Raw genomic sequence first — 22,916 nt, forward strand, 5'->3', positions numbered from 1 at the left:
CTTGCCGTCGTTGTTCCGCGATCGCTGAGAGGTTGAAAAATAAAAGTGGAGAATGATGACAGGTATGGGTACAGGGTCTTATGTCCTTGGTCGCTTCCATTGCCCAGGCTATCTAGCAGTCATGGAGTACTGTGCGCAGCTGCACCAGAATTAAATGACACAGGTACTAATGGCAGAAAAGGGTTCTTGGATTGCATGTCGACCTCCGGGATAAACTGGAAATACAGAGGTGCCAAGCTAAAACCTTTGGGATCTCGAAACCAGGTACTTCAGGTTAAGGCTAGCAGGAATAGGAAACAGGATTCTTGTGTAGTTAGTACTTACCTATCTTGGAGTTTGGTGATTCGGAAACGACCGGGAGGGCTTACCACTCACTAGCTGGAACTTGATCAGCATGAACCACACATCCATAAAATGCACCCTTCCCGTCATGGATAACGACCTGCCATGATGGATATGCTTCTTGTTAGGTACTCTACATAATACTATTGGACTACCCGCGCAATGAGCAACCGGCTGTGGTTCCAAGCGGCCTGCACTCCGCCGAGAACCTAGCCAGTGTCTCGTGTTGGAGTGCCTAAACATCATAAGAAAGAAATGAGCGAAACCAGATTCAAGCCGCCCTGGTCTGAGCGCAGCCACGGTGACTGCCATATGTACGCGTGGTCCTGCGTGCGATAACGATGCACTTCCACTCGATTATCACACAAGCCATCCATTCACCCATCGTTGCCGTATCCTGTGTCGCCTGCCCTCCGGAATGCAAATGCTGACATAATCACAAACCCGTTTATCTATGTGTGCTCGCTCCCATCTTATGCAAAGCCGAAGTAGTCGCTTCCCGCTGTGATGGCCTTCATGAGCTGTTGGCGAAGCATCTCGTAACTCTCGTACTCAGGGAGGTCAAGTTCTACATCCATGCGTTAGTCCTGGCCCTGCGGTGTCTTCAAAAGGACAACTTACGGTTGAAGCATGTATGGGAGCTGGGGAGTCGCTCCTTGTTGCCGTAGTCTCGATGGATGTTGAAGCGGTTGACACCATTCATACCCTCCAGCTCCTTGAATCCATTGAGCGGTACCTTGCTGGTTCCCGTCACGAACTGCAATAGCTTGGCTCGCTCTTCCTTGTCAAATGAGCGGATTGCTCGCCAGAACCACTGGATCTGCGGGGACGACGGGGTGTAGTTGTGGTATTCCGTGTTGCTCTTCCAATCGTCGACGTCGATGTCGGGCAATCCTGAGATGAGCAGCTCCAGTTCCTGCTCGTTGAAGATGGAGATGAGGTCCGCGGGAATGATGTCGTGGAAGCCTGGCAACATTGTTAGCGGGACGGCACCGTTTTCTGTCGTGAGGATGCAAACCTACCCTTCAAGAAGTGCTCCATCTGCTCCTTAACAGACGACAACAGCTTGTGTTCCACAACCAAGCGCACGTAGTCGTGCTTGTTCTCTTCGGTGACAGCAATGTCGCGGCCGTTGGGGCACAGATCGACAGTCCGAGTGACGCCGAACTCATCGTCCTCGACCGAGAATGTCTCAGTGATGATGTCTGTGATGTCATTGTCGAGCATCCAAACGAGGGACTTGTAGTAATCGGGATCAAAGGATTCCATGTCCTTGACGGAGACGGACTTGCCAAGGATGCGCTTGTAGACAGCGCGGCTAAAGTAACAGTCAAGTACGCGGCCCTCATACAGGGCCTTGCCGATGATGCGCCCGATGAACTTGAAGAACATGAGATGTTCGTCGTTGATGCCACTCAGCTTGTTGGGGTGGAACGTGGTGCGGTCGGACGAGACCGGAATGAAGAGGGCGTAGTTGGCATCGAACATCTGCCTTGACAGGACCTGGAACCATTCGCGCGTCACACCTCCAGCGTCCACGCCCTCCTCGTTGTGGAAGCGGATGTTGAGCTTGCCATACTTCATCTCGTCGCCGGTCTTGAAGTAGAGGGACTTGAAGGAGTCGTGGAAGACATGCTCGCGACGGACAGAGAGCTGCAAAGCCGGGAACGACGGTCGTTGATTGTTGCTGGAACGGCTGTGCACGCTGCGGTTGAAGTAGTTTCGCTTGTTGTCGAACTCGAGCACCTTAGGGTTCTTGACTAGAAGCGCAAAGGTTCCGGACATAAGCTTGGGGCTGTTGCGAACCAGCTCATTCAGGATTCGCCGATGTTCCTCAGTGAAGGTGAAGAAGAGCCCAGCCATGCGGTTCTCTGGCGGCGGGCTGGACAGCAGCATCTCTTTGCTTGTCTGGTTCGGCGCCTGCGGATCATCGTTCATAGCAGTATTCTTGCAGACGACCATGAGAGACTCGATCAAAGGCAAAAGGATGGTAGCCACATTGACCATGTTCTCTCTCTCACGAATGGCGCTGAGACAGGCGCTCAATTTCTCCCACATCGTCGAGAAGGTCGAGTTGTGGTAAAGGGACGTGACGAGATCCTGCTTTTCATTGATGCTCGTCTCCGCCTCTTCGTCCGCCTTGTCATTCTTCTTCTTGTTGTCGAACAAGTGGTCCAGCGCGGTGAGAACGCGGAGCAGCTTGTTTTGCTCGGAAGCACCGGGGGAGAACTTGGCAAGCGCAACACCTTGAATCTCGGTTCCGGACGTCGCCTTCTCGATGTGGGGAAGAAGCTCATCGAGATCCGCCACAATGTTCTCGCTCAGCACACGGGCTTGTCGGACAAGCTCTTGTCCGAACGTAGCCTTGGCGCCGGGAATGGCAGAGAGGTTCTTGATGGCCGAAATAGTGTTCTGGAAGGTCTTGGAGCTGCACTCGCGGGCGACGAAAATCTTGATAACAAGCGTCAGGTTGTGTGGCGGGATGACGGGAACCTGCATTTGTCGAGGTGCTTTCTGGCTCGCATCTGCCTTGTCGTTGCTCTTGGAGTTCTCCGAATGTGCGCCTGCCTCGGCACTCGGCACCTTGGATTCCTTGTTTTCGGCATTGGCACCTGCATCGGCAGTCGTCGCCTCGGGAGCTTGGTTGTTTGCCGGCTGGTCGACTGCGATAGAAGTATCGCCAGCCTCTACGGCATTCTCCGCAGCCTTCTCCTTTGCCTCCCGGACGGCCTTCTCCAGGGCCTCGCGGCGGCGTCGTTCCATGGTTGCCAGGGGCACGGTGATCTTGTTAAGAAGGTCGGCCAGGTACGCCATTACGACCGAGCTATCCATAACCAAGTCTCGGTCAAGAAGACTGAGCAGGGAGTTGATCGCGTACTTGTGTGCCTTGGAATCTTTGGTCTTGCCCTTTCGGCTGAGCGTACGCTTGAGAGAGGACCCTACTGCCTCATGCTCTGTCAGGAAAAGCATCGGGATGTGCGGGTTCTTCGTCGAAAGATCTTGCAAAAGATCTAGGCATTGGTGGACCACCATAAGCGGCGAGATCTCTGAGTTGGACTGTTGTTGTACGGCGGTGCTCAGGGACGTCAGAGTGCGCTTAAGATTCTGAGGAGTCTTCGGGTCCGCATCCTTGTCCTTTGGCTTCTTGGCTTTGAGAGACAGTTGGCTGAAGCTGCGCTCAACAGCATCCATATCTGTGCTTCCCTCTTGGAGAATCAACAGGATGGTGCTGATCACCTCCAGGCGGTTCTGTCGGTTTTCGCAAACATCGGCCAGGACACTAAACAGGTAGTTGCGGATGGAACCGATCTGGGCAATGAACATTAGACGGAGAAGAGTGGCGACTCCAGCCTTGTCCAACATTTGTACTACGGTTCGTCGCTGGACCTTGTTATCGGCAGTTTCTCCGGACTCGGCCGGCGGCGCACCTGGGCGACGCGCAACCACAGGCGGGCTTCTGCCTGTGGCGGCAGGATGAACGCTGTGCTGTTGGGCGAGTAGGCGGGCTTGGGCGGCCATTTCGGGAGGCAAATGGTCCATGATGTCTTCTCCCTGATCCATGAGTACCTGCTGGCGCAACTCGGGGGGGAAGGTCAAAAGGATGCTTGCAGGGTCCATGTCGACCGCAATCTGGTCCTGTCCTGCAGTCGCCACCTGGCGGCGTTGCTCGTCTCGCTCCCGTCGGCGCGCTTCTTGGCGTTCTTGCTGAACGATTTCCAGACGCAGGTCTTCGGGGAGGGCATCCAGGAATTCTTGGAAGACCTCGCCTTGTTCGCCAGTGGCAGATTCATCCCGGGCCTGTGAACGTCTAGTGCTGACAGTCTGCGCAATGACTTCTTCCCTGAACTCTTCTGGCAGGGCAGCGAGATACTCGGGATCAATGCCAAGTTCGGTGACATCGACCTCCTCGCCTCGGATTGTTGTCAGAACACGGCTACCGTCATCAACGGTGTCCTCTGCGGAGGGTGCAGATGCTTCCTGTGTCTCGACACCTTCCATGGCCTGAGACACAGCCGCTTCCGGGCGGTTTCCTTGAGCAGACGTCGCATCGTTCACACCTGCAGCGGCTGCAGCTTCAGCAGTCACGCGCTCGTGCTCTTCGCGCTCTTCCACTTCTTTTCTCTCGCGAAGAGCCTTTTCTTCGGCATCCTTGGCTGCCTTTTCCCGTTTTGCTTGCTCTTGCTGCTGCTCAAATTTCTTGCGCTCCTCTTCCCGAACCTTGCGTCGCTCTTCTTCTTCAGCCTTGAGTTTCTTCTCAAACTCCATGGCAGGAGGGACCAGCTTTGAAAGGATGATGTTGATAAGCTTCTGGGCTTTCTCGACAAAGTGAGCGCCGCCGAACACAATTCGGGCCTCTTCCTGGTAACGCTCAAACGTTGTCTCGGGTGTAAAGGCAACAGCTTGTTGAGGCTCGTGGTAGGTGGTTTCGCGGCGGTTGTCCGCTCTGGCATCACGGGGTGCAACGTGGTATTCTCTCACTTCGCCACGTCCGTTCTGGGTGATAGACAGATGGACTGCAGACTGGCCATGACGCATAACCGGTAGAGACGCAACCAAGTCGTTCAGAATGGCAATAGGGCTGTTAGATAGATGCTGCCCAGCAGGGCCGAAAATGTCTGGAGGCAGACGCAGACCAATCAAGCCGGAACCAGGCGCAGGGCGAGGGGACGCATCGCGGCCCTGGCCGTTTCGACGCAAGAGAGGGTTGACACCATCGTCGGCATTGTTAGGCACCGCATTCGGTCTGTGCCGGGGGGAGAAGTAGCTTCGGAAGTCCCCAAGGGGATCGCGACCACCGCCAACCATGAAACCTGGAGGAAACGGGCTGCGGTGTCCATGGCGGTGACGGTGAGCTTGATGAGGATGGCCGCCGAATGGCTCCACAACCAAGGTGTCCCATCCAAGAGCAGATGGGAGGTTGGGGGGCGGGTGGTCATCTGGAGAACGAAAATAGTTAGTCATCGTGGCGAATCGCAGTGCGTGATTTACTTACGAGGGTAGTCCTCATCATAGATGAGTTCGTCTTCTTCCATGTCCTCATCGTCGTCCTCGTCGTCTGGAAGCAAAGTTAGTAGGGCCTTCGGATAAAAAGAAGAGAATGAGTTCGTTTTCTCACCATCTTCGTCACGGCCGTCGTCTATGTAGTGATCTCCGAGGTCGTCCATATCGTCGCCCTCGTAGTCTTCAGGATCCATAACTGCCCGGGCGAGGTTGTCAATGATATCGCCAGGCTCCATGCCGTGCATATGAGCTTCTTCGAGCTCTTGAGCTTCGGCCTCGTAGTCGACATCTTCATCATCCTCGTCTTCTTCCTCGTCCGACTCGCTCTCCCAATCCGAGGCACCGTCATCTTCGATGGGATTGCCGTCTTCGTCGACGATCTCTTCCACGATGTCAACGTGGTCATCCATGTCTTCCATGTCATCGGAATCCATCTCGTCGTCTTCACTGAGTTCGTCGTCATCCTCGTCCATATCATCATCCTCATCCATGATGACTTCAACGACGCCAGGCTCTCCATGAAGACCCTCAATCTCACCCATTTCACCAAGCTCTTCGTCTTCGTCACTGACGCCCCCTTCACCATCGTCGGACACGTCTTCGTCGCCGTAGTCAAGCTCGTCGCCGTATTCGTCGTCATACATCTCCTCATCATCGTCTTCTGTATTTACGTTAGGCAACATTCGACAATTATCGAAGGGGGATGGGTTCGCGGGCTCACCGTCTTCATCGTCAGACTCGTCGTCGCTTCCGCGAGGCTCGAGCATTCCGAGAGTCGAGTTGCGATAGAGATCTGGCGTCTCCTCTCGATCGTCATCCATGTCAGACATGGACGACGTTGAGATGATGTCGTCTTCCGCATTCTCAGGAAGGGATGTCGAGGGAATGACATGCGAGCGGCTCAGTTCCTTTGCGGTATCTGTCAGGACGCGAAGAACTCTGAGGACGTATTTGATAGCACGCTTGACACCGGCGTGGCTCAAGTCAACCTCGGCGATAGACGAAGTCAGCTTGTCGAGGTAGCCCTTTTCATACATCATTCTGCGCAACTGCGCCTGAGACCGGCCTTGCGCAGAGTCGAGAGTGCGTTGGGACGTAGATTCCTTGTCCTTCTCGCCAATGACGTGGTTCATCAGCTCGGCTAGACACTGCATCTTGGGATAGCGTGTGTCAACGGGCTCCTCTGGCGTTGCCGCGCGTTCGTATGCCTTGAGAATGGTGTCCAAGACAAATTTGCGAACAAAAAGCAAATCAGGCTCGTCATCATACTCGAACCGATCCCGAGTCTTGTCAATAACCTTTTCGCCAGTCTTGGCCACGAGTGCAACAAGAACCTGCTGGGCCTGGGCAGATGTAGCAGCCTTTTTCTTCGACAGAATGCTGTCTCCATTGTCACTAAGATTGCCTTGGCAAAGCAGGTCGTGTATGAGGTAGTTCAAGACATTCGACCGAGGCTTGACGGGCGTGTTGGTTTGCATCGGTGCGCTCCGCTTGAAGTTTATAAACTCAACCTTCGTTTGATTGTAGCTTTGAAGGAGCTCGGCGAGGCAGTTGAGCAAAAAGCATCGGTAAATGAAAATGGGGTGGTCCTCAGCCTTGAAGACCGGCTTGGACGACTTCTTATCCTTGTCCTTGTTCTCGGCAGCATCCTGGCTGTCCGCCGCGGCGTTTTGCGATCCAGCTTCTGCGGTAATGGCGCCAGGCGACGCAGTGCCCTTGGGGTCCTTAGCCGGCTGCGAGGACTCCTTGTCGTCGACCTCTCGGTAGTTGAGCAGTTCACAGAGGAGGAAGTGGATGATGCCATGGGGGTTTTCGACCACCGGTCGCTTCAGTTCAGCCACCGGCTTCGGCGCATCCGCCATCTCCTTGTCATCCGTCTCCGTTGATTGCTTGACGTCGTGAATTGAAAGGTCTTCTGTGGCCTGTACAGCAGGTTCGACAATTGCGTCCTTATCAGTGGGGTTGGCCTTGGCCGCGGACTCGGGATCCTTCAGTGCCAGTTGATTGGCACGGCTACTACCCTCACTCCCTGGAGTCCAACGAGATAGTTTGGTCATTTCGTTGGTGACTTCGACGAAGAGATCCGGAGAACGCAGGGCAAGGGGGGCCATGTTGCGCAAGTACGTGCTGAGATCCAGGTTCCTCTGGGTACGCTGAGGATTTTCAAACAAGTTGCGGATCTCAGCGCGCATGATCTGCTTGAGAGTTTCCTCGTCCTCCACGATGTGTCTCAGGATCGCCATGATGCTGCCGGTCGTCTTGCTTTCTTTTAGACGCGTCGCACCTGCGCCAGCGAGCTGCTTGGCCATAACAAACAGACGTTGGAGGTTCTTCTTCTCCCCAACCTTTTGCGCAATGGATGGCTTCCGCGTCAATATGAGAATGACTCGGAGTACCGACGTTGCAAGAGTCTCTTCTTTGCCGAGAACGGGAAGCAGACGAAGAATCGCTTCGAGAAGCGAGTTTCGCTGGTCGTCCGACACAATCGGATCTCGCTGTGGGAGCACCGGCGGTACAGTTACCTCACTGTCGGTAAGCGGAGGCTTCCAATGAGCTTCAAGAGGCTGCTCATCATGCGAAAGCAGCAGCTCGACGATTAGAAGAATGTAGGGAATCCAAGGCGGAAGCTCTTCATTCGACGTCGGGAGGACCTTCAAGTTGAGGAATGCGATATACTCATCCACCTTTTCTCTCAAAGTATCGATGTTGCACTTGAAAAAGCTCTTGTCCTGCATCAGGAGAGCCAGGAGGTGAGCGTATGCGGCAATGCTAGTGCCGTTGGATTTTGAGTCGCTGTCATCGAAGGACAAAGAGGTCAGCGCGTTCGCCAGAGTTGCGCCGACTTCGTCTCGAGCGTCATCGTTCTGCTGGCGGAAAACCATTGCGCTGATGAGCTCAGAAAGCTCAATAGCCGAGTGCGGGTGAGCCCGGACAACGTCAAGGGATCGGTCAATGAGGTTCTCCCGCAGCTTTGACCGTTCGTTATCCAGATTCTCCTTGTTTGTCGGACGGTTCTCGGCCTGAGCCTGGTCCTCGGCGGCCGCTGGGGCAGAGGTGACGGTTCTGGGTTGAGCTTCCGCGGCAGCAGCAGGGGTTCCGTTCCCGTTGCCGCTCGAGTCAGTGGGTGCTCTGTCGCCTAGATCGCCAAGAACGGCGTCGCCAAGCAGACGATCCAGCTCCGGTGTGGCGAACTCGGGTGCCACATCGACTGCCATTGCATCAGCGTCGGCAGGAGCTGCCGGTACGGACGCCTCAGCTTGAGCTGGGGCACCAGATGGCCCAGGTCGCCCGGTGGTGTAGGCGTCTTCGGGGGGCACAGGGTTGCGTTGGCCTGCTTTGCCAGCCCTGTGGAGGCGGCTGTACTCCGTTGCAGATGGTTGGTTGCCATTAGCTCGGAAGACAGCTTCGCGGGCTAGGTCCAAATCAGCACCGTCTTCGACAAGCTGGGCAATCAAGATATGATGAGCCTGCCAGTTGAACGGGACTGGTGATTTCTTAAAGAGCTCGACAGCAGACCTGTCTCGAGGGGATGGTTCGTGGTCGCCCGCGGAGACGATCTTGAGAATTTCGATGACCTTGGCCACCGTGTCAGGCCGTAGTTTCTCGATCAAGGAGGACTCCCACGTCTCACGAATCACCGGAAGAACAGCCATTCGCACATCCACAACGATTTGCTGAGAGATGGGGGCTTCGGGGCGTCTCTCCATTGGGCGAGGCAAGAGGCCAAATTGTGCAGATGAGTCAGAGATGTTCTTGCCGTTGACGAGAGCCGCGAAAAACTCAAAGATCTTCCCGAGACCGAATGACGCAACCCTAGCACTAGCACTGGTCCCGGCATCAGAATCTCCAGTTTCCTTGCAAATCTCGGCCGAGAAGCGGCGCACCATGGCCGTGAGAACAAGGAAGCCGCCCTGCTCCAAGAAGGCTACCAGTACCGGCATGACGACCAGGATGAATGACCGATCGCTGGATGATCGTGAAGAGTCCATCAACATCTCTGTCAGTGTATGGAGCATGATGATCCAGTAATGGTACTCCTTGGCCGTAGGCTCAGCAAGACTAACTGAAGGAGCCAGCTGTCCCAGAATCGTGCCAGACAGCTGCCTGGCAAGATCAATGTGCTTCGGACGAGAGTAAGGATCGCGCTCGCGTCTCGGGAAGAGGGCTTTGCCTAGTTGTTGAAAGAAGGGGAACGTTGACGGTACCATCGAATGAAGGAGAATGCGAAGCGTCTCGTAGTTACGATACCGAGGTGTCACCTGCTCCTGCTTGCTTGGGCCTTTAGGCTGAGCGCCAACACCCGCCGATGGGACGGCACCAGGGGTAGCGCCCGAGGGCTCAACTGGCGCCGTGACGTTCTCCGGCTCCGGCTCACCGACCGTCTGAGCTCCAGCGGGCCCACCAAACGAGACCATAACGTCGCTGCCGGGAGCCGGTCTTTTCGCCCACCAGTGTTGAGGTAGAACGTTGTGCTCTGCGCCTTCCTCCGCCAGGACAGCCTTCAGAAGAGGTCCTAGTGACTTGATCAAGTCTAGATAGGAGTCAAACACGTTGATGGGATAGAGCTGAACCGAGTTGGAGCGCGGTGACGACGTGAAGCACTCGTACAACGTCTTGATGAGCGACTGTGCGGTGAGAAGAGCCTTGACCATCTTGGTGCCGTTGTAAATCCTTTCTTGCGTCTCAGTATCAAGATCGAGGACTTGGTCCACGGTCAACTTGTCATCAGGAGTCAAGAATGGGCCAAAGTAGGGTGAGTCTTTGGTGTACTCGGCCAATGGCTTGAGCGCCTCCACGGAAGCCTGGGCACGTCTAAGCAAGGAGGGTAGACCGAGGACCGGAGACTGTTCAACGAGTTGGGAAATGACCAAGTGCAACGTCCGGGATGCGTGCGAATCGCAGAAGTCGTGCGGGAGACTGGGCAACTCAGCGACGTCTAACAACAGCTCAATCCCTCCATGGTTAATAAAGTAGGCCTTCAGCGTGTTGTTGTTGAAGTAGGCGGAAAGGAAGCTGGACAGGGCGTAGACGTAAGGCGTGATGTCATCATAGGCCGTTACGGAAGAGGATGGCTCTTCACTGCCCAGTGTTGCCTTTCGAGTTGAGGCTTCAGCTGCATCCGACATTTCAATGTCTGGGTCGCCACTGCTCTCCGATGTCTTGCCCTTAGTGGAAGGGGCAGCGAGACGCTCCCTCAATGCCTCGTCAGCGGCAGCGGGCTTCTGTGCACCATCGCCCAAGAGAAGTTTCGCACCCCAGCCGGCAGTCTTGGCTTTGTAGATACCCAGAGACCTCACCCGAGCAACCATGTCAATGACAGCATTCGAGATTGGACGTCTCAGGTTGGGATGGTGCCGGGCAAGCTCATCAAAGCTGGCTCCGACGTTACTGGCAAGATGAGGATCGGTTTCCATGGTGTTGACATGAGCTGGGCTTTCGAATATTTCCAAGAACGACTCGAGGGCGCGTGAAGATGCCACCATTTTCATACCAGCGTTGTTGAGGCAGATCGAGTTGAGGACCTGCGGCACAACGTTGATGGCATCAGAGGCTGGCAAAATGCCTTGCGCCAGCGGACGGGTGTCGTGAGATGTGGCCAACTCATCCTCGGGGGGTGGGTGAGGGCGGGTGTCAGCCTCGATCTGCGCAGGGGCGTTGAGTACATCGGGACTGCTTTCATCTTCGTTGCCCTCACGGTTGCCCTCGGGTTCCCCATCCGTCGCCGTTTGCGTCTCCGTGTTGTCTCTTGTTTGATCCTCCGATTCCTGCGGCGGCGGAAGGGTTGGCTGAGACGCAACAGGGCGGCCGGTGATGGCTTCCAGGTAAGCAACGATCATGCCAGACTCGGAGATGGCGGCGAAGCTCGTGGGGTCGTTGTTGATGAAGTCGCTTAGCACCGCGACCGTGTTAGTCCACAAGACGCAGCCGAAGCGCTTCGTGTTCTGCATGATGTCCCGGAGGCTGCCCAGCAACTCTGATTTGTCTACAAGGTTACGCAGGAGTCTGTCGGTGTTCCCGCCGTAACTGTACGAGTTCGTCATCATGTGATGAACGAACTTGAGAACCCATTTCAGCGTCTGCTGCTGATTGTAGGGAATCTCATAATCCACGACCTGACACAAGTGTTCTGGCTTGTTTCCCTGGCCAGACTCAACCAGCTGCTTTGCATCGGCTACAGTGGTAACGAGAAGGTCGGATATGGCGTCAAGACCGGATCCGCTGAAGAATGTCTGGAAGGCATTCTGGTACGACCAGATCAGACCGTCAATAAACGCCAAGATCATGGATTGATTGCGTTGAGCAACGTCAGACCTGATCTTGAGAATCTCCACCAGGATATCCATGAGTCCAGCGGTAACCATTTCAGCGCCGATTCTGGTGGACATTGCCAGGTGGGTGGTCAGCGAGAAGAGGTTGGTGCGCCACTGATCGACCTCAGTAGTATGGATGCCGCGATCCGGTTCGTCCGTCTTCATGCCTGCAACTGCCTTGCGAATAACATACAGAAGGATGCCGTGGTTGACGTTGGCATTCAAAGCGGACAAAACATCTTGGTATCTCGCCGCGTAGTTGGAAATGACTTCAAGAAGGGCGAGAACAATGGATTGGAGCCAGAGAGGCACCTGGATGGATCCATCCGCCGGAGGGTGGATAAGTTCAGCCAATTGGTAGGCCAGCTGATAACGGCGAGTTTCATCATTGTCATGACGCAGTACCTTTTCGAGGAAGGTAGACTCGGGGTGAATGTACGCCAGGTTCGTGATGGCAAGCAAGCGGACGGCAAGGGCTTGCTGCCGGGACTCCGCACCACCCAGAAGCGCTTTGGCAACTCGCAATCGGTTGAGCACATCGTATTTTGTCGAAGCCGGCATATCCTCGGGGCACCGCGAAAGGAGCTCGTAAATGGAGGTAGATGCCACGATTGACTGTGGCAGGTCAAACAGCCTCTGACTGGAGTTTGCTTGCTCGCCGAAGTTACCAGGTTGCCGGACACTCAGGGGCGAAATATCTTCAGCCCCGGGCTGACGAGCCGAGCGAGGGGTGTTGTGCTGTGATCCGGCCGTTGTGCTGCGTCTTAAGGGGGTGGGCGTGGAAGGCATGCTCGACGCAACACGATCTGAAGCGGCCGGGATGGGCTGGTCTTTCGCAGCGGACGACGCTGTGTAAGGAACTTTGATGTCGCCCCAGCCATTCCAACGGGCGTTGTCTGATGTAAGAACAGACCCCAGATCGTTGGCAAACATAACTGCTGCATTCTTCTGGTTTGTCGGCTGGACCTTGTCTTTGCCTTTGGTGCTGGATGTGGGCGTGGCGACGGCCGCCGAGTCCGAAAGGCTAACGATCGGAGTCTTGGAGAAGGGCAGTGCGAGATTTTGTACGCGGTCGAGGTCGATCTGGTAGTGATTGCCCAGCAAGGCCGTGCTGACTGTTCTAGAGGCACTACCGATTCGCTTGACAGAAGCTTGGTAGCGCTGTGCCAACTCGGCGCTGACTTGCAGAGTGGCGAGGAGGACTGACAAGGCGGTAGTGTTGAGTAACTTGTTCAGCACCATGCTGCTGGAGTAGATGCTTCGGTTGCCGCAGTGCTCCAGGAGGGTACGGGTGAACTTGAGGACAGCCTCAATAAGCTGCCTGTCACCATCATCCTCGTAGCCTAGCTTGGACAAGCCCTCGGCATCCCATATCTGGTCACCGTATGATTCAGTCTTGGTGCCTTGATTAAGAAGAAGGTCGCGACTGAAATCGCGATTTTGGGGACCCTGATCGAGATTGTACGTGGTGGAGAAGCAGTCCAAGATGTTGTCGAATCGGTTGAGGAGGGGGATCCAGTGGTAAAGATCGCCTCTCGGGAAAGGCCATCTCGTCGGAAACTTGGAGAGGTGGTCTGGGAGAAGAGGCAAAGGGGTCGAGCAGGCCGACGTGACGAAGTCCTTGAGCCATGGAGACTGCGGGCGATTAGCCGGGCTGGCCGCCAAACGAGGACACACAAAGGGCAGGCGGAGTGAACTTACCAAAGTCTCGGCATGCTTAGGCTGCATCTGCTTCGTTATCTTCCCCATCGTGGGCGAGCGCGGCAGGGCCGCAGGTTCATAAGTGCAGCCTTGCTAGCTAGCCCGGGTCGGAAAGCAAAGTCTTGATGGGGCAACGGGGATATTGTTGACACTGGCGCAAACGGAACGAACGCGTCACCGAAGAGGAAGTCCTTGTCTTTGAATAATATACAGTCAAGGAGGGAGGACGAAAAGGAAGAGGTCAAGGTTTCCGATCAAGTGAAAAGTTGAGGGGGGGGAAACCCCAACCGGGCGACGACGGGAAATCTTGGGTCACCAAGGTAAAGAGGTGCAAGGCCGGGTGTGCAGGACGTCCTTGCAGGCTACAGTACCAACAGCTTCGCCAATACCGGTGAGTTCAAATCGTCGTCGTCGGCGTCAAGTGGGTGCGCGTCGCTCGGAGAAGGCTTCGTATTTTCCAGGCGAGCAACAAGTAGCAGGTTCGATTAAGCCGTCGGTCGCAACGAGTGTCGGGATATTGGGGGCGAGGTGGAAGTAAGAGGCGGGATGAGATGTTGGAGAGTGTGGTGGAAAAAGAAGTTGCAGATGTCAAATCGGTAAGGAAAGGTAGGTGCGGTTATAGTGGGCCCTTTGCGTAATAGCAAGGAAGGTAGAGGTAGCTTCCTATGAAAGTGCCCTCACTTTTTGGCTGGCAAGTCAGCGTCGGGTGGTCTGCCGCCTTGTGGGCGGTCAGTCAGGGTGGGACGAGCAGGCGGGCAGTTAGCTGGCGCACGTGTTTTGCGCACTGTAAAGATGTGCGATTCCTCAGTGTGATGGACAGTGCTGATGGCGATGGGAAAACAGTGGCAGCGGTATGACGGGAGGAAGGAGGATAGCGGGGATGTGAGCGCACGCACGGTTCACCTCTCGCGGGTAGGACGCGGTCAGGAAGTGGGAGGGGAGGGCTCGTCGTAGAAAACGTCTTGGTTCAGAGGTACGTACCGCAAGGCAGTTGTCAACAACCATAGGTCTATCCCATCGAAATAAGATGGCGACTTGTACGTCAATATTTCCCGAAGAAGGTAGTGAGTTTGAGGGGAGAACACCATCGTACTGGGCCCATAAAACCGAATACGTTGCTCTTGAGTGTTGCTTCTAACCGTTTAATCACTGAATTTGTTGGTCTCAGAGCGTGGACAAAGAGAAAAACGAACCACAACCAGTCTGAATCTGTTGTGGTCTTCACCATCGCCTCCTCTCTTTTACGTACAACAACGATGTATGACAACATGCGGGCCTCGAACAAGTGGAATTTTAAAACTACCGGCCCAACCTTGGATTAGTCTCGAGGATGCAATCCCCACTCAACTACGTCGGCCGCGATGAAAATATTGAACAGTCTTCAAGGCCCACCTGGGTGTCCGGAGGTCAGAGGCACGGTTCGATGTCATCGTGGGGCTGTCGTTGTGTTGCATATGCACCCGGGTCTCGCGCTCTGGCACCCAGCTTGTGTTCTCTTGAGATGCTTTGCGTAGCCTGCCGATTTGAGAGGCCACCAAGGGCCAACACCTTTCCGCGATGGCAATGACTGTATGGTGACCAAAATCCATCGCCGGCAAACGTGTACTGCTAGAAACATTACAACAACCAGCCATGTGGGAAGGGGCCCTCGGGCCAATCCACTTCGCATGCCGTGCGCTGGCAGTGTGAGTGACTTGTCAGCTCTGTCCAAGACAAGCCCGGGACGCAGCCCTAGTCGCACAGTCTACACCCAAGGCACTTGCCTGTCTGTTGAGAAATTGAGGGAAAAGCGGATTGTTCAGTCTTGGGCTACGTAACAGCAGCAACCAATACTAATATGGCTAAATAAATGTAACCTATGATGACTCTTACACTTCTGAGTACCGTTCGGAGTTTTGTGTGGTAGATGTGCTACCGATCGCGGCATCTCCGTGTGTGGCTAGAAACAAAAGACTTGGGTGACACGCAGAACATGGGGGGCTTAGGGGCATTCCAGAGTCTCGAGACTTGCAGACCTGGGCTGGTTGAGGGCTGGCCAAAATAGGATTTGCATGCAGATTGCGCACCGAGAGCTACAGACGCCGCTCTTTTCTGGTGCCCATTCCAGGCATTCCATGTCAGCTTGATAACAGTAACGGCGGATGGGACAACTGCCGTCCAACGGCTGCCGCTCCTGACGCCGGATTCTATCTATATACAAAGGGGAAGCGGTGCCAGGGCGTCTCGGTGCGGTCGTCCCCCGAGGCCCCGTTCTCAACCAGAACACCGGACGAACGGCGTAACGCCGGGCCTGCAGGCGGCCGGCACCTTTTAGTGTAGGTAAGGTACAGAGGTACTGTGGTGTACGGATGACTAGGTCGAAAAAAGGGGGGGGGGGGGGGAGGGCGGACGAGGAGATCTTACCGATATACAACGGCGTGAGGACATCAGGATTGTACCAATGGGGAAAGGCTAGTGCTACCAACGGTGTACTCAGGACGACGACGGCTGGCCGAGACATGACACGTACCGGGCAGGTATCTTGTCATCATTTCCCCCTCACCCCCGATTGCTCTGCTTCGGCTACTCAACCATCATGCCAACCAAGAGGCCAGCTTGTGCTGCAGGGGCTGCAGGGGCAGCAGCTGTTGGGCCGAACACGACTGTTTGAAGACAAGCTCGTCTCGGGGAGGCGCGCACACATGCCCAGGACACTAGGAGCCAAGACAGCAACAAACAAACAAGAAGACGTGGTACAGCGGCACTTCTTGTTGGCGTTATACCAGTCGACTCGTCCCTTTCTTTCCCAGCCCTGAGGCGTCCATTAATTAGGGAGGGCATAGTGCCTAACTAACATTTACCGGTACTCTTCCTCGGGACTCGGGACGGGGGTTACCGCTGTTATGGGTACGAGAGTAAACGTTCTCGTACCCTTGAGATTGTTTTGCTGAAGATTGGGGAGGCTATTGGAAAACCCAGACCGCTACATCGGACCACTTCCCTCAGATCCAGGGTTGCGGGCCAATTCTTTCGGACACGCACCTGAGGGAATGTCACTTAGCGAGAGGACCAGATGAACCGAAAAAGCTTCTGGGAGGCTGAAAAGGGCGTAGGAGTTGCTGGGCAATCATCAAGAAACAACAGCTTCCCTGCCCGTCGATCCCGGCCAATTTCCTTTGCCTGGCCCCCGCGGCCTGTTTAGTGTTTACCCGTCGAGGAAGAGAGCTCGCCCCTGTCGTTAATGGCATTTTGACAGTGTTTCTGGCTGGCTGGGAGGGTGCGGGGGGCTGGCTTTCTGAGCTCCGGACATGAACTCGCGGCATCCAGACCCCCGAAACAGAGAGCGATCCCGTGCCGTAAGCGGCGCGCTAAGCTATCAGTGGTCGACCGTTCTTTTTCTCCCCCCCAATGTACCCTGGCCGCCCCCAACGCAGTCTTGAATGCACCTATAGAGATGTTCACGGTGGATGTCAAGGACTCAAGGGTGCTGAGCATTGAAGATGTGGACGAATGATATCCGCATATGGGGCTCACTTCACAGTCACTGTTGTCCACTTCGCTGCTACTCAGTACGGGCAGACTGCCTCCAGGTCCCCAGTCAAGTAGGTGGGTAGGAGGCAGGTACAGTGCCACTATGTAGCGCTGTGACGATACATCTGGAGGGTCCTGTCCCCCATCTGCGGTGAGGCTCAGCTTCATTCGATTTCGATTAATTCCCCATTCCCCCCAACCCGAAGCAGGTCAGAAGAGAAAGGGGAAAAAAAGAAAAGGGAGGGAAGGGCAACTCGTTGCGCGCCACACCCGTTCTTCGACTACTAACCTCGACCCTCGACCCGTCAATCCTGATCCCTTCGTCTTTTTACTCTCGGTCGTCCGTTCTTCTGGCAAGCTCACCAACAAGATCATCACAGCAACAAAGCAAAGCCCCCCCAGCGTCCCCCTGCACTTCACGAATACCATAGCACCGTACCACAAAGTATACTTCAGCAGCACAGACGACAAAGTGTACAACTGCCTCCCTACCTAACCTGCATTACCTACCTGCCTTAGTGCTGGAACGCCCACCCCCCATCTCCATGGCCACCAACTGAGGTACTAACAAGTCCGACCTTAGCTGGAGGAGAAAGAGAAGCCCATCCCACCAAACTGCACACACACACTCACACCTACAACCCACAAACATAGGTCAGCGCAAGTTGACCTACGATTCTCAACCTCGCCATGTCCCAGCCAGACAACCCTGCTGCGACCATTTCGCCCGAGGTCACAAAGGAAACGAAAGTCAAGAGACTTTCGACCGACTCCGATTCAGATGAGGAGAATGTAACGGTCCCCTTTCCTCCCTTGATACATCAACCACCCACCCCGGACTTGGGGCAGAGGCTACAGCAAAGAACCTTCATAAAGGGGCATTGTTTGCTAACGTGACGGTACGAGCAGCAGGATGCTTTCGAAGACGCCGCCGTCGACGTCGCCGAAGTAGCTGAGGTGACCGAAGTCCGCTCCCTTACCCAGAGGACGCCTTCGGTCTCGAAACCGCCGCCCACCGAGGAAACGGACCCTGAACCCCCGAAAAAGGAGGAGATCGAAGACGAAAAGGATGCAGCAGCCCCTCCATCACCGGCAAAGGAAGCCAACCACTTTGTCGACGAAGAGTTCAAGAGCGACGACGACGACAGCGAGATTAAGAGGAAGGCGTCTCCCGTATCCCACCGTCTCTCCAACACCTCCAATTTGGACGACATCAAGCTGGACGACGACCACCCTGCTCTGCAAGAATCAGGTTTGTTGTCTCGCAGCATGAACCGATTGACGTGTGTCAATATGCTAAGTTTAAATACAGAATCGAAACCCATTAGTCCTATCGAAGAGAAACCCCCGCCCAAGAAGATGTCCATTAGCAGCATCACCGGCGCCCTCCCATCCATGCCATGGTCGCCGCCAGCCGAGCCATCGCCCGCCAAATCCCCTATAGTCCCAGCCGCGGCCCCTCCGCAAACCGCTCCTTCTGCCGCACTGCCACCTCCCCCAGGGCCCCCGACCAGGAAGCTCACAAGTCCCTTCTCCTGGCTGTCCCGCAACAGCACAAGCAAGGAAAAGGAGACCTCGCCTCCTCCTCAAGCCTCCCCTCGACGCAATACTGCCAGCTCCATCGCGACTTTGACAAGCAACTCCGAGATGATGCTCGGCAGGCTGGATGAAGAGAAGGAGGGGGCCGGCGCCAGCGGTGTGCCCCGCCATAGCTTGAAAGACCGCTTCAAGATGGTGCGGCTACGGGAAGAAGCGGGCATCACATTGCCGAGCGACGACGACAAACCTGCTCCACCCCCCAAAGGACTGGGTTTGAGCACCCCTCCTGCACAGATCGGCAACGATAAGGAGCTGGGGGCCGACCAGGCACCTAAGTCGCCACTGCCCACGACCCCGAACCCGGCATTGGCACCAGGGACGGTATCTGGAGTCTCGGCCGGTCCATCTGATATGTCGGATGCTCAGGTAGACTGGGATCTGTGGCAGTCTGTCGTCTACGAAGGTCCGGCGGTCGTTGCGCGAACGAGCTCCGAGGAGTTGAACAGGGCTATAGCCAGCGGTATTCCTAACGCCATCCGAGGAGTCATCTGGCAAGTCTTGGCCCAGAGCAACAACGAAGAGCTCGAGATCATGTACAGAGAGCTGGTGGCTAGAGGCACTGATAAGGAAGTCAATCGGAACAGCCAGAGCACCGTCAGTTCGGGAAGCAATGGAAACCTCAGCATACAGAATGATGTTGTCAACTCTTCTGCGTCGTCGATTCATTCGGAGCATTCGGGCGCAAACGGCATGCCCTCGCCCCACGAGAAGAGCGCCGAGGCCGTGTTGAAGGCACAGCAGGCGGCCACCGTGGCGAGGCAAAAGAAGCAAAAAGAGGACACCGCCATGCTGCAGAAGCTCGAGAAGACCATTCGGCGGGATCTGGGCGCAAGAACCAGCTTCTCCAAATACGCGGCTGCGGCGGGGCTCCAAGAAGGCCTCTTCGGCGTCTGCAAGGCATATGCTCTGTTTGATGAGGCAGTCGGCTACGCCCAAGGCATGAACTTCCTTGTTATGCCGCTCCTGTTCAATATGTCGGAGGAGGAAGCATTTTGCCTGCTGGTACGACTGATGAACCATTATCACCTACGCGATCTCTTCATCCAGGACATGCCCGGTCTTCACAAGAACTTGTACATCTTTGAGCGCCTCCTCGAGGACTTTGAGCCCGCTCTGTACTGCCACCTCCGCCGCCGCAGCATCTCGCCGCATCTATACGCTACCCAGTGGTTCTTGACGCTCTTTGCCTACCGCTTCCCCCTGCAACTTGTGCTGCGTATCTACGACTTGATTCTATCCGAGGGCCTGTCGGCGATTCTGCGATTCGGCATCGTCCTGATGCAAAAAAATGTTGCCAACTTGCTCGCCATCTCGGACATGCAGCAGCTCACAGTCTTCCTTAAGGACAAGCTATTCGACGCTTATATCGACACGGCACCGAGCGCCGGAAGTATCTTGGAAAACGGCTTTTTTGGAAGCTCCAGTTCGAGCATGGACAAGGAAGTGTACCGCGCCGACCAGTTCGTCAGGGATGCTTGCGATGTGAAGATCACCCCTGAGATCCTGAAGGCTTACACCCTCGAATGGGAAGAGAAAACGAGGGCGGAAAAGGAACGTGAGGCAGAGCTCGAGCAGTTGCGGAGCGCCAACATCAACTTTGCCGTGAAGGTGCGCAAGCTCGAGGAACGTGTCGAGGCGTATGACAGCGAGCAGGCAGCCCTCGCTACGGAACTGGTTCACACCAAGGTCGAGAACGAGGAGCTCAAGGATGAAAACGAAAGTCTCAAAGGACAGGTTCGCGAGCTGCGTAACGTCATCCAGAAGCAGCCCGAAGAGCTCGAGAATGCATGGAAGGCCGAGCGCGACGATCTCATGAAGCGCAACCAGAAGGTTCATGAGGAGAACGAGAAGTTGGAGAAGGAGATGGCAGAGTTGGAGGAGGAGCTTGTGCAGACCAAGATGCAGTATGCCGAGGTGAGAAGATATTTCTCATCCCCTCAAACTGACCACCATTCACTGACATTCATGACAGATCAACTCTCAGCACGAGACACTTACACGGAAGTGGACGGACCTCAAGCGACAGTTTGCCTGAAGTGACGTGTCCGAAGTACAATCCTGGTAAACCCAGAAGCAGAATTCTCTGAACATCTTAATGTACAAAAAGTAATTATGGCTTCCCATTAAGTATGGAGAGGTTTGTGTTGTGTGCTTGCTGGCCGAACGCACATCTGGGCGCCAAAGATGGCTATGGGGGCAACAAGGAACCGGGGAGGAGGATCCAAGAAATGGACATTCATGTTTGATATCCCAAGAAACGTTGCAACAACAGAGCTGCAGGAATACGCCGGTGGAGACAAGCAGAGGCGTGGAGTTGACATTGGACTGGCCAGCCGCCCCTGACATCAGAACGGGGCCTATGCCGGAGGAAAGCCATGTCGAAACAAACGGGAAGGAGTTCATGGCGATGACGAGTTGGCTTCCTTCAGTAGAATTCTACAACTACGACACCAGTTACAGAACATGGCAAAACAGCACTTCACGTCAAAAAAGCGAATGAACCCATGTGTCTGAGGCAGGCAAAAACTTGGTGGTATAGTCTTTTTGAGTCTTCCTAATAACCCATATAACCCGTCCGTCGGCCCGGTTTGCTTTTTTACCCGAGCCTACATAGTGGTATTGCAGGCTGATCACACCCCTCGTTGGCGGTTTTGCCAGACTGACTAAAAGCAAAACCTGTTGAACACCAAGAACAACCTAAGAGCCCGATAAAATGTTTTTTTCATTCCCGTTAACGTGAACCCCGTGAGAGAGTCAGTTATCTAGTGTTTCCCCCCATCATGCCGTTACCCCCCCAACGCGACGCTGGTTAGCAAAACATCACAGTACTCATCGTGAAGACGAAGAGCGTGACGTCTACTTGTGAAGCTTGCGCTGGTAGAAGGCGAGCTCCTCACCCTCAAGGATGTATCCGTCGCAGCGACCAGACTGGCCAGGACGGGAAGAGACAACGGCGTACAGACGACCGGCCTCAAACTGCTTCTCGAGGGCGTTCTCGACCTTGCCCTGGGCGGCAAAGCGCTCAGCCTGCTTCTTCTCGACCGAGTTGGACTTCTTGGCATCCTCCTCCTTGGCGACGGTGCCGGCGGCCTGCTGCTTCTGCTGGCGGCGACGGCCGAGGTTCTGACCGTAGTGGGCCTCGTACCACTGACGGAAAGGAGCGGCGTCGATCTGGACAACGGCGGACTTGGTCAGGGTGTTCGTGCGGACGAGCTCGTTGTTGGAGGGGTGGTAAGCGACACCGATGACACGGGTCTTGCGGGTGCAGCCCTCGGAGGCCCAGGCGAAGTTACCGCTGTCGAGGCGGAGGGCGCGGTACTTGTGGTTGCCGCCGCGGGTGCGGACCGTGTGGATTCGCTTGGGGCCGATACGGGTGTTGGCACCCTGGCGACCGGCCTCGAAAGCGCGCTTCTTCCCTGTTGAGCAGAAAGGTCAGAACGCATGCTTGGTAAGAGCATACGGGCTTTCGAATATGTTACGCACGGTAGTAGGCGCGCTTGGCACCGGAGGCGGAGCGCTTGTGGCGGGAATCTCTAGAGATACCCATGATTGCTTATGCTGTTCGGAAGAAGAGTAGTTAGCACAGGTTCTGGTCGAAATGTACATGCGACATCAAGGAAAGGGACTGCAGTGGGATTGGTGCTTCCAAGTGTCGCCAGGGAGATACCGCGAAATGCCTTTCTTTGCTCTGACGGAGAGCCAGGGGAACGAAGATAGGAACATCGAGTTGTATCGTCCACTGCGACAGTGGATTCGAAAGACAAATTCGAGTCGGGGTGATGCTGCGTCTACTGCTCGTTCAACTAACCTGATGGTGGCTCAGAGGCAATCGACTGGTGGCTGGCCGGCGTTGGGTGGTTGGATTGTCGAGGTTGTCGGGAATGAACTTTTTCGGGAGGAACGAGAGAATCGAGGAAGACCGCCTGGTAATTTTTTGTGCGGGCTCGCTAACCCCACAGGCACGAAGTTGGAAATATGCACGGACCATGCTAGGGCAAGTTTTGCGCCTGAGGCCGGGAGTTGGTCGTGCATGTTCTTAAGGGTGTTTTAATTGGCCGCAAGCCGGGATGGGGTCAGTCTCCTGATGAAATCTCACTGTATCATGCAACACTCACTATCCATTAGAGCATACCTTCCAGCATCAGCAATACCTACTGCACTTCTCATCTGATACATCTTCTCTCTCTCTTTGCTTTTCAAACATATATGCTAATGAAGCCTGGCAGGACAACAGTTTTAACGGGGATTCGTAGGGTTTAAGTCGGATTTTTGCCCATGTAAGGCAGTAAATCCTGTAAAGTGAAGGGCGACTCCCCAGTCATGATTCTGAGTTTGTCCCGGTAAAGTCATTGTAGTCAATAGGTGAGACATTTTGCTTTAATCTTTTCCGGGGAGATTGTGGGTACCTGGTAGTGGGATACAGACCAAGTGCGACTCATCGTCAGAGTTGAG

At 55.1% G+C, this 22,916-nt stretch overlaps 3 protein-coding genes across 3 annotated transcripts; 1 reads left to right on the forward strand and 2 right to left on the reverse strand.

The window, feature by feature from the left end:
- Positions 1-815: 815 nt before the first annotated feature.
- Positions 816-13,403, reverse strand: CH63R_10403 (HECT-domain-containing protein; the record flags this gene model as incomplete). The annotated part of the gene is made up of 7 exons (XM_018305377.1): positions 816-910; positions 964-1,308; positions 1,365-5,279; positions 5,336-5,398; positions 5,459-6,004; positions 6,065-13,289; positions 13,356-13,403. The coding sequence occupies 7 exons, from the start codon at positions 13,401-13,403 to the stop codon at positions 816-818; spliced, it is 12,237 nt and encodes a 4,078-aa protein (XP_018154801.1).
- Positions 13,404-17,555: 4,152 nt separating this feature from the next.
- Positions 17,556-20,499, forward strand: CH63R_10404 (TBC domain-containing protein; the record flags this gene model as incomplete). The annotated part of the gene is made up of 4 exons (XM_018305378.1): positions 17,556-17,657; positions 17,772-18,117; positions 18,178-20,378; positions 20,437-20,499. The coding sequence occupies 4 exons, from the start codon at positions 17,556-17,558 to the stop codon at positions 20,497-20,499; spliced, it is 2,712 nt and encodes a 903-aa protein (XP_018154802.1).
- An 821-nt stretch (positions 20,500-21,320) lies between these two features.
- Positions 21,321-22,011, reverse strand: CH63R_10405 (40S ribosomal protein S8; the record flags this gene model as incomplete). The annotated part of the gene is made up of 2 exons (XM_018305379.1): positions 21,321-21,880; positions 21,948-22,011. 2 exons carry the CDS (start codon positions 22,009-22,011, stop codon positions 21,321-21,323), a joined length of 624 nt encoding a protein of 207 aa, XP_018154803.1.
- Between the last annotated feature and the right edge of the window lie 905 nt (positions 22,012-22,916).

Source organism: Colletotrichum higginsianum (genome assembly GCF_001672515.1).
Source record: "Colletotrichum higginsianum IMI 349063 chromosome 7 map unlocalized unitig_7, whole genome shotgun sequence".
Classification (NCBI taxonomy): Eukaryota; Fungi; Ascomycota; class Sordariomycetes; order Glomerellales; family Glomerellaceae; genus Colletotrichum; species Colletotrichum higginsianum.